The 11,599-nt window shown below is 35.6% G+C and overlaps 1 protein-coding gene across 1 annotated transcript; it reads left to right on the top strand.

Annotated features, from left to right (window-relative positions):
* The first annotated feature begins 1,381 nt into the window (after window positions 1–1,381).
* LOC133863598 (laccase-12-like) lies at window positions 1,382–4,417 on the top strand. The gene is made up of 6 exons (XM_062299619.1): window positions 1,382–1,572; window positions 1,661–1,812; window positions 2,023–2,267; window positions 2,418–2,546; window positions 2,912–3,874; window positions 3,973–4,417. Exons 1-6 carry the CDS (start codon window positions 1,447–1,449, stop codon window positions 4,101–4,103), a joined length of 1,746 nt encoding a protein of 581 aa, XP_062155603.1. The 5' UTR covers window positions 1,382–1,446; the 3' UTR covers window positions 4,104–4,417.
* The last annotated feature ends 7,182 nt before the right edge of the window (window positions 4,418–11,599 follow it).

The following is an 11,599-nucleotide window of genomic DNA, read 5'->3' as shown; positions in this document are numbered from 1 at the left end:
TTTTGGTTAACTATTTTACATACAAGTTATACAACTATATATAGGAACCATTCTTAAATTAAAATACATGCCTTATTTAATAATATATCTTTGGTGTTTAGAAAATTTTCGAACAGTAGAAGTTGAAGGCTAGGGGGAACTTTAGCATGGAGTATATATATAAAGTCCGATCAATATGAGGTATTTAATTGGATTGAGAAATGATTATTGTACAACTCTTAACACAACTCTTGTACAATTTTAATAATTTTTTTTTAAAACTAATTATTGAATCTTTTTTTTACATGTGGGTCTTATATACCCAATAATTATTTTTTAAAAAAATTATTAGAGTTGTACAAAAATTATATAAAAATTATAAATATATCATATCTTATTTGGATTAATTTCTAAAAGTTTAATTAATACTTCCTAGAAGATGCTTGCTTCTAACCTTGAGATCCGAGATCTGATTTAAGTAATGATTATTCAATTCGGCTAATTAAACCCGTCAAAGAAGTAAATAATGAACGAATAAGATTGATTCAATAAATTTGTTGGCTCCACGTACATGATGCGTTAAGCCTAATCCTCTTAAAAGGGACGCTGGCCCATCATCACATGTATATATTTGCTAGTATGAATCACTTTTCTTTCGTTTGTCAATTGTCACTGCTTTTTTCTTTCTTTTTAACTCGTTCAATTCCCACTATTATGAGGAGAAGGCAACTTGGACTAATGCAAGTTGTACACCATCCGCCAGTCGATCTATCCCTTTCTAAAAGCCTTTACCACATATCAAACTCGATATTCATCCGCCAAAAAAAGAAAAAGAAAAATGCTACTAAAAATACAAAAATAATTTAGATATAATATTATAACAGTTTCATTTTTTATATTTATATAATAGCAGAACACTTTTTTAAAAAAAATAAATAAATAAATAAAACACCTCCAAAACACGTTAACAAATTAACATGTACGTCTTTTTCTTTATTCTTTTTAAGCTTAATTGTCTGTCTTTACGGTCTTTGGGTACGTACTGCTAAGATTAATAAAAAAAGAAAAAAAGAAAAACAAAAGTTGGGATTTCACCTTTTTCATATTTACATCAACATACATGCATGGAAACATCATACACAATATCGTATAATAATGATGGTTTATTGAAATTCAACCCCTAAAGAAAGAAAGAAGACTTGTCAAGCAAGCGTTCAATAATGAAATTATGCACTTAGTTAATTTGATAGGCCAGTGGGTGCAACAACTACGGACCATTGGTTTGAACTAAGTTTGCCCTGGAATCTGGACCAGTTTGCCCAATTAAAACCTAATCTGCCAACCTCAAACAACTCTCTCTCTCCTCTTCGATCTCTCCTATAAAAGAGCTTCTTGCTGCCTGCATGTCTCTCACTCCTCACTTGCATTATCGCCTTAACCATATCATAAAAAGGCTTAGTACTAGACATGGAGGCCCTTAAGAGCATTTTTGCCAGTTCTCGGTGCTCTCTCATCATTTGCTTTGGTCTTTTGCTTCTCTTTGCTTCAGCAATGTCCTCTTCACAAGCCAAAACTCACCAGCATGAATTTGTCGTATGTTCTCTCTCTCTCTCTCTCTCTCTCTCTCTCTCTCTCTCTCTAATTATTATAATTAAATACCGCACTGTTTGGCTTGAAACAGATTCAAGCAACACCAGTGAAGAGGCTGTGCAAAACCCGCAACGCCATCACGGTGAATGGGCAATATCCGGGCCCAACCTTGGAAGTGAACAATGGTGACACTTTGATTGTCAAAGTCACAAACAAAGCTCGCTACAATGCCACCATTCACTGGTAATTGCATGCATGATCGAGCTTTTGAACATTAACATACTTGTTTGTCCTTTACTAGCCAACTCTGTCCATGGGAAACGCATGCATGTCCATATTTAATTACATGGCTATATACATACATATAAAGACTCCTTGAACACTTTTTAACTCTTTTACTTGATAACTAAAAAAGATTATTTTTCACGAACCAAAAAAAAAAATATTGTTCAGGCATGGCATTCGGCAAATGAGAACTGGATGGGCAGACGGGCCTGAATTTGTGACGCAGTGCCCTATTCGGCCAGGAAGAAGTTACACATATCGTTTCACGATTCAAGGGCAAGAAGGGACATTGTGGTGGCATGCTCATAGCTCATGGCTCAGAGCCACAGTTTATGGAGCCCTCATTATTCGTCCTAAAGAAGGAGATTCCTACCCATTCCCTAAGCCAAAGCGTGAAACACCCATTCTTCTTGGTAATTAATGCTCCCTTATAATTTATTTCACAAATACGTCTTAATTTAGCTAATTTTTTTTTTTTTTTTTTTTTTTAACAATTTGATTGCATTAATGATGATTAAATAAGCTAGTAACTAACAATGAAGAATTACGATGAATATTATTAGGTGAATGGTGGAATGCAAACCCCATCGATGTTGTGAGGCAGGCGACTCGCACAGGAGGAGCTCCAAACGTGTCTGATGCATATACTATTAACGGTCAACCTGGCGATCTTTATAACTGCTCCAGCAAAGGTTTGCTTCTTAGAAATTAATCTAAATTGATAATTTACATTTTAGTTAGTGATGCAATGGTATCAAGACTGTCACATTAATTAATTTATAAAAGACTTATAATATAACACGTCCTCAGTCTCTCAGATTAAATACACGGCTCAATTAAATCTTCTTCTTATTCTTCTTTTCCGGTCATGATATAAAAAAAGTCCTTTGGGCCAAGCTCAGCCAGTGGGCCAGGCGACATGGCCCAACCGCCCCAACCAGTCTAATGGCTGAAAATTGAACTGCTTATGCTTGTTATGATTCAATATCGATTTCATGTTCAAAAAAAAAAAAAAAAAATATCGATTTCAAAGAAAATGACTTGATTGCCTATGCAGACACTGTCATAATTCCAATAGACGCCGGCGAGACAAACCTCCTCCGAGTCATCAATGCCGCCTTGAACCAAGAGCTGTTCTTCACAGTTGCCAACCACAAGCTCACAGTTGTTGGTGCTGATGCCTCCTACACCAAGCCCTTCACCACCACCGTCATCATGCTAGGCCCTGGCCAGACCACGGACGTTTTGATCAATGGTGACCAGCCTCCGGCTCGATACTACGCGGCAGGATGTGCCTATGCTAGTGCCCCAGGTGCACCATTCGACAACACCACCACCACAGCCATTCTCGAATACAAGTCTGCTCCTTGCGCTGCCAAAAACTGTGCATCAAGCAAACCAGTTAATGCTACTCTACCGGCTTTCAATGACACAGCCACTGTCACCGCCTTCAGTAAAAGCTTCAGAAGTCCCAGGAAAGTTGAAGTCCCCACTGTGATCGATGAAAACCTCTTCTTCACAATCGGTCTAGGACTCAACCAATGCTCGAAACATCTTAATAAAACCAGGCGGTGCCAGGGCCCCAATGGAACGCGCTTTACTGCCAGCATGAACAATGAGTCTTTTGTTCTCCCATCCAACATCTCCATACTGCAGGCATATGAGCAAGGCATACCTGGAGTTTTCACCACTGATTTTCCGGCGAACCCACCCGTACAATTTGATTACACCGGCAATGTCAGCCGCTCACTGTGGCAACCTGTTCCTGGGACTAAGGGGTACAAGTTGAAGTACGGGTCAAGGGTGCAGATCGTTTTACAAGACACTAGTATCTTCACCCCTGAGAACCACCCAGTTCATCTTCACGGATACGATTTCTACATCATTGCGGAGGGTTTTGGAAATTTCAATTCCAAGACTGATACAGCAAAATTTAACCTTGTCGATCCACCTCTAAGGAACACAGTGGCAGTACCTGTGAATGGATGGGCAGTCATCAGATTTGTCGCTGACAATCCAGGTAAAATTTACTCAGAAGTTCACATATATTACAATTTCCATTATATTTTCAGCTTTTTCATAGATATGAATTCAACCATCTCTGTTTGACTTATATAGGTGCCTGGCTAATGCACTGTCACTTGGATGTTCATATCGGCTGGGGTTTGGCCATGGTGTTCTTTGTAGATAATGGAGTAGGAGAATTGCAGTCGATCGAACCTCCTCCAGCGGATTTGCCACTTTGTTAAGATCATCAACAGAATAATTACCTCCAAATTCATAATCCCGAAACAGGGTTTTTTAATATTTTTTTTTCTGCTACTAGTTCACGATTCCTGTGTTGTTTTCCCTGCATTTGGGGACCTAGTGCTTGCTCTGTTTCATTGTTCTTTTTGATAGATAAAGCGGGTTCAGAGGAGATGGTGATCAAGTGGTTGCAACTTGCAACACTGAAGTGCCATCTAATTTAGCTATAGACCCGAGATGTTTCTTGGTTTGAGATGTATTTTTATTTTTTATTTTTCTATAGATAATGTTGAAGACAGATTTAAAACTTGGAATATTTTTAATGGTGTACGAGTCTCATTCTTCTTCTTCTTTCTTTTCTTTTTTATTTTTTAGAAGAAAGTTTTTTTTTTTTTTTTTTTTATTTTTTTTTGACATGTCAACGTAAGAAGAGGGAGAGATGATTCAAATTAGTGACTACCGTTTGATGAGTCTTGATCCTCAACCGATTGAGCTACCCCTTGAAGACTTTTGAGAAAGAAAGTTAAACTTTCATTAATGAACCAAAGGTACATAATCACCAAATTGGTGTACATAAACAACCATCATAAATGTGTACATCCAAACAAGAGCTCGAAAGACTCAAACTCTAATAGACAGTTACTATAAAAGAAACCCAGCCAAACAGGATGGTGTCACTGCCCTTGCTGAAAAAAGAACCGACTATTACCTGAGTCGGTGCGTGCAAAACACGAGCCATCTCCCAAGTCTCATTCTAATTCAGTCAGTATAAAGATCCTTTCTTTTTCTTGAACGGTGTCAATATTACAATATAGATAGACCGATAAAATCAAGAACATTCTAAAGGGAAGGCAACATAATCGTAAAATGGTAGATAATGAAGGTATCCCGTGCAGCCAGAGCCAGGTATCTCAGAGGAAAGCAACCCATGCATAATATTACTTAAAATAATTAAATTCAGTATTTTTTATTGGCTTTTGAAATAACATTGTATCACTTACCTTATAATTTACTCAATTTCAATAAAATATTTCGCCGTAGACATGCATGATGAGGAATATCGGTCCAACCAACAACCTCAGCTCACAAAATTCCGTGATTGTTCAGCTCCTGAAGCAAGAAAACAACAAGAATGAATGATAGGAAAAATCCAAGAATGAGTTTCTTTATGAGTCCAAATTCAAAGCAGGAAAGAAGTGAATAAGAAACCCTTTCCTTCCATTGGTGGGGGGGGGGGGGGGGGGGGAGAACAGAGGAAAGAATTGGGAAAGCTTTCAAATACAACGGCTGACTTAGCAATTTGGTTAATACATAGTAATACTTAATTTGTTGCTTTATTTGTTCACTAAAATATCCATAATGCATTGTGGGTCTTCACGCCAACGGATTGTGTAGGTGAGACGGTGGAAGAGATAAAAGATAGAAGGAAGCCAACTACAAAGAAACAAATGCGAAAAATGTTAGACTAACGTCTCTTTTGCAATTTGTTGATACTTGAAATTGACACGGAACTACACGCTGACCAAGGGGACCGGCCTCTCTTGATTTTCAATTTTTTTTTTTAAATTATTATTAAGTTATATATATATATATATATATATATATATATATATATATAGAGTAGTGATTCACTACCACCTAAATATACAATTTTTCACCACCTTGTCTATGTGGCAAGGTGGTCCCCCACTTTAATTTATTTTAAAAAAATAAAAAAACTCAAAAAGTTGTGGGGGACCACCTTGCCACATAGGCAAGGTGGTGAAAAGTTGTATATTTAGGTGGCATTGAATCATTATTCATATATATATATATATATATATATATATATATATATATGTATTTTTAGGTTTAAAAATTAGGTTTGGCGTCATCAAAATTAAGTTTGGTTTCGTTTATATTTTGGTCCCTCCAAACAAAAAATTTTGATTCCGTCCTTATCATTATGTGGTTGGAGGGTGTCAGAATTTTTTTTGGAGGATAAATGCATTTTTAGTTCTTGTAGTTTGAAGTAATTCTAGAAGTCATTTTTGGACACAAAAGTGATAAAAGAGTGATTTATAACATTACTCGTTATAGTTTGAGGTTTTTAAAATTGCTAAATGAGTTTTAAAATGTGATTAATCACTCTTAAGGTTAGCCAAAAAACTAAATTGATCCTACCGTAAAAAAAATTAACAGAATCCATTAATTAAGTTTACATGTTAGCACCAATTAGATAGTGACACGTGTCTATTTTGCTTAATAACTATAAAAATTAAACGATAAACTTGACAGTAAGGTAAATTAAACACATCCACCGATCCAAAAGTCATGATTTTCGAAAACTAAAAAAGGTTTTTTGATTTTCGGTTTGACTATTATTTTTATTTGTTTGCATGCTTTTGAAGGAATATTAGCATTTTTTGTTTTTTTATATAATTTTGGAGACATTGTCACGATATAAAGTTTAGAGAGATATAATCAATTTGATGGTCGATGGATTGATGAATATGCCAACTTTTTTCTTAAAATTAAATATGCAAAAAAAATAATATATATATATATATATATGGGTCACCCATGTGTATTAGTCAGTGACAGTTAGGCTACCTAAATGATCAAGTATGTACGTAGTCGATCTAATTTATCAATGCAAGTATCTCTTAATGAATTACTGTTGGACCCATTCTTCGATCTGTACTAATAAATACGTGCCACCTACTAATTAAAAGAAGTCTTCTACACTCATTTTTTTCTTTTAAAGGAGATTTGACTAATTTAGTCGGTGGATGGTTATGGTCCACATTTAAACTAACCAAGTGGACTTTAATCATCCTCCGTCGCTGGATATTTACATGCATTAATGGAAAGGGGAGAGTGAAAAACGTGTTGTTCGAAGAATCATTCATAATTACTTATGAGATCTAGAACCAAAAAGAAAAGAAAAGAAAAGTTATTAAAAGTATTTATTTTATAGATGAGATGAGAAAAGAATTAGAAAAGAAAAGAATAGAAAAAACAATTATAAATATGAAGAGTACAGCATTCTCACTCGGCCGACGGCCACCGTGAAGGGTGGAGGTTAGTTATACCATGGACAACGAGAGTGATAATGCTTATAGATAGATGGAGCAACCCATTTTGGTAGGTTATGAGCGAGATAACTAGCGCTCCGGCGTTCTTTGAATTTCGACCAGCTATAAAGCTAAACTAACAAATCAAGGGCATCTAAAATTAGGGAGGCTAGGATATATTCCAATCCATGATGAGAGGTGACTATATATGCTAGAGAGCAACAACATCCACTAGAAAATAAATAAATAAATCGCTATTTGGCGTCGTTTCAAAAACGATGTGAACAGTGAAATTAATGACGTCAAACAAATTTGACGTCGTTTAATTTGTCAACGTACTATTGTGAAACCTAAGGTCAAGAAAATGGTTTTGCCTCATTTGTACAACAAAACGACAGTATTTTTCGTCGTTACAGTTCAAACGACGTAAACAATTAATTTTCCATCGCTTTTGTTAAATGACGTGAATATTTCACGTTGTTACTATAAGAAACTATGACAATTTTCGTCGTTTGAATTGGAATGACTTAAACTATTTTACGTCGTTTAACACTTTTTTTTATGTCGTTTCTACAAAAAAACGATATGAAGTTTTTAGGTTGTTTTTTCAAAAAGAAATTAATCTAAGAAAAAAAAAAAAGAAGTTATCATATGTTTTCTTCATCGCATTTCTCAACAACCAAACAAAAAATTCAAAACCAAAAACTAACGAAATCAAACCCTCACTACAAAAAAAAAAAGTTTTTTGCCACTTACATTTCGCCACGTGTACGGTCACTGTACACGTGGCGAACTGTCGGCCACGTGCAAGTAGTCACGTGTGCGCACGTGGTAGATCCGGATATCACTAAATGCACATTTTGCCGCTTGTATTTTAATACACGTGGCCACTTGGACACGTGTATTAAAGTACACGTGGCTGACAGTTAGCCACGTGTATTTAAATACACGCGGCCAACAGTTGGCCGCGTGTATTTAAATACACGTGGCAAAATGTATTTTTTTTTTAAAAAAAAAAAATGAAAAATTATATATTTTTTCTGATACGTGTTAAGAATACACGTTGCCAAAATCAAAATTACTGCTTTAAAAAAAAAAGAAGAAGAAAAGAACAAATCTGCATGTTCTTTTCTTCTTCTTGTTTTTTTGTTTTAGTTTTTTTCCTTCCTAATACATATACGTACGATATACCTATACGAAACACATGCAGAACCAACTTCGGCAACTCGTCGGAGACTTAGCTACTGGCCGGCCGGAGTTTGGAGAGATAGAGAGAGATACTGAGACAGAGAGAGATACCGAGAGTGAGAGAGACAGAGGTATTAGAGAGAGAGAGAGAGTGATGTACTGGCCGGCCGGTCGGTGTTTGGAGAGATAGAGAGAGAAAGAGAGATATAAAGAGAGAGAGACAGAGAGATTTAGAAACAGAGAGTGAGAGAGACAGAGGTATTAGAGAGAGAGAGAGTGATGTACTGGCCGGCCGGTCGGTGTTTGGAGAGATAGAGAGAGAAAGAGAGATATAGAGAGAGAGAGAGAGACAGAGATGCAGAGAGAGAGAGATACAGAAACAGAGAGAGAGAGAGAGAGAGAGAGAGAGAGAGAGAGAGAGAGAGAGAGAGAGAGAGAGAGAGAGAGAGAGAGTGAGAGGGTACAATTTTCTTACCCGCCGGTGATGTACTGGCCGGCCGGTCGGAGCTTGGAGAGAAAGAAAGATATAGAGAGAGAGAGAGAGAGAGAGAGAGAGAGAGAGATAGGTTAGAGAGAGCGATACAGTGAGAGAGAGCGAGAGCGAGAAAGAACCGTGAGGAAGAAGAAGAACAGTACCGTGAGGAAGAAGAAGACGCGTGCTGTACGATCGTGAGGAAGAAGAAGACGCGTACTGCGTGAGAGAGAAAGAGAAAAAACCGTGAGATATATAACAAAATTTTTTTTCCTTATTTGAAACTTGAAATAATTAAGCCAATGTGTAGGTGGGCGCGGGAATTGTCCCGCGCGCCTACTGCACAAATTTTGGTAAAAATTTATATTAAAAATTATATTTTATTTTATTTTATTTTATTTTATTTTATTTTTTATATATATTTGATTAAATATATATGTATTTGATAAAAACAGTTGGCCACGTGTATAAAATACACGTGGCCAATTGCAAATATAAATATAAAAAAATTATAAAAAATATAAATATTTTAGCTACTCACATTTAATACACGAGGCCAATTGGCCACGTGTAATAAATACACGTGGCCAGTTGGCCACTTGATAAAATACACGTGGCTAATTGGCCGCGTGTATTAAATACACGCGGCCAATTAGCCACGTGTATTAATTACACGCGGGCAATTGTTTCCACGCCCCAAATAGCCACGTGTATATTGAGACACGTGGCGAATTGTGGTTTTTTTTGTAGTGCCTGCTTGATTTCGTTTCTCCTCATTATTCAAAACCACTCCTCTCTGCGGAGAAAAACTTAGAGAGAGAGAGAAAACACCATTGATTTTTGTTGCTAGGATTTAGAACTTTAGCAACACCTGGAGTTCTATTTGATATGATAGTCTGAATTAAGTGTCTGTTAATTAGCAGTTTATTATTATTGAATTAACAGTTAATAATGAAACAATGTGATTGTTAGTGAACATACATTAATAATTGTTATTCAACACAATATATAATATACTATAGTCTAGTTTTTAAAAACACAAAAAATTTCTCTCTTCTTATGTTTTCTCTCTAACATGCACTTTATGTATTTTAACTTTCGAGTCTCTGTCTCAGCTTCCTAAAATAAAAAATCTAAGGGTTTTTTCAAGTTTAGTTTCGTATATACAAAACACAATTAAACAATAGAGGATTTATGAGCTCAATTTGTATTATGGAGAAATATTTGTTGTAACCCTTTGCACAATTTAGAAAATCGACGTTGTAATGCGCCTTAAGAGCATTTTGTTTTCTGATTTCTATTATTTTTTTCTAAAAAAGAGAGTGTTGTAGGTAGGGATAACGTTCCAAATCGATTCCATGCACGCACGAAATTAAGCAGCTTCAGCCTCTGATGGATTTTTTGGTACGTCTCCAAAGATTTTTCAAGTCTTGATCAGAGAGGGTTGTTTGAGGGAGGAGGCTTGAGCAGTTTTGTAAACTGAGAATGATGAAAAGTCCCCATTTTTGCTGGGAGTCCAAATGAGCTTACCAAGAGAGGGAACATGCATGGGGCAGATGATTTTTAGAATGTGCTCCATGCTGTTGCCAAAAAAAAAAAAAAAAAAAAAAACCCTAGAAAGAGATGAAAGAGATTCCATCTTCTAGAGTTGTTAAGGATTAGATCAATCACCTTGAGATTAGGGTTAAATTTAGAATTTGGGTCCCTAAGAGGCTAAGAGTGGGGTTGAAGCCTGAAGGAGTAGAGGCTAAGAATCCAGGGATCTAACCATGCATGAATGGATGAATATTAATCATTCTTAATTAACTTGAAAGCACTTGCCTTGTTTAATAAAATTTATGTGTTTTATGTTTAGAATATTTTTCAAACCCTAGAAATTGAAGGGGGAACTTGAGCATGGAGTAAGTCCGATGATCTGATCGTATTTGTATTAATTTCAACTAGTCCTTTTTCTCTTTATTTATTTATTTATTTATTTATTTTTTATTTTTTTGGGGGGGGGGGGGGTGTTAAATTGGGAATTGCTCCTTGTTGTTTAATATATATATATATATATATATATATATATATATATATATATATATATATTTTTTTTTTACTTATGTGTTTCATTTTTTTATCGTAGATGGTACTTTGGTTTTGGAAAAAGACGGAAATGACACCTCTGTCCAAATTTCCATCCAAAAACTAACGGTAATTCACGTGTCTACTCTCAAGTGTTGACATGTGTTCTATACATTAAAAAAATTAAAAAACTTTAAAAATTAATAAAAAGTAAAAAAAATAAAAGTGGGAAAATGAAGAAAAGACACCATAAAAAATGAATAGGCCAATTAAGAGAGGGGGGTTCTGTCCCTTTATTCTTAAATTGTAAGTTTTAGGGTTTTTTTTAATATTTATAATAACACATGCTATTTGTTAAAAAAATAAAAAAATAAAAAAAAATAAAATTAAGGGAGGTTCAGAAAGCTGCACCCACTGCTAGGGTATTGCGTATATCTACGCAATTGCTTAATTAAGAACATACTCTGTTCTTGGTCCTTAGCCGATGTAGGACAAAGTCCCAAAATTTCTTTTTTACCACGCTCGAGAAGTGGGGAAATGGAGAAACAATTTGTACTAGCTAGTTTAATACTTCGTAGAGGATGCTTCTCGTAACCTTGAGGACAGAGGCCAGCTTGATTTAAGTACGATTATTCGGCTAAGCCCGTCAAAGAAGTAACTAATGAACGAATAGGTTTGCTAAGGATTGTCTCGATGAGTGTTGATTGGTGCATTGTTG

This window comes from Alnus glutinosa, chromosome 3 (genome assembly GCF_958979055.1).
Source record: "Alnus glutinosa chromosome 3, dhAlnGlut1.1, whole genome shotgun sequence".
NCBI classification, from domain to species: Eukaryota; Viridiplantae; Streptophyta; class Magnoliopsida; order Fagales; family Betulaceae; genus Alnus; species Alnus glutinosa.
This window is presented reverse-complemented; position numbering and strand designations above follow the sequence as displayed.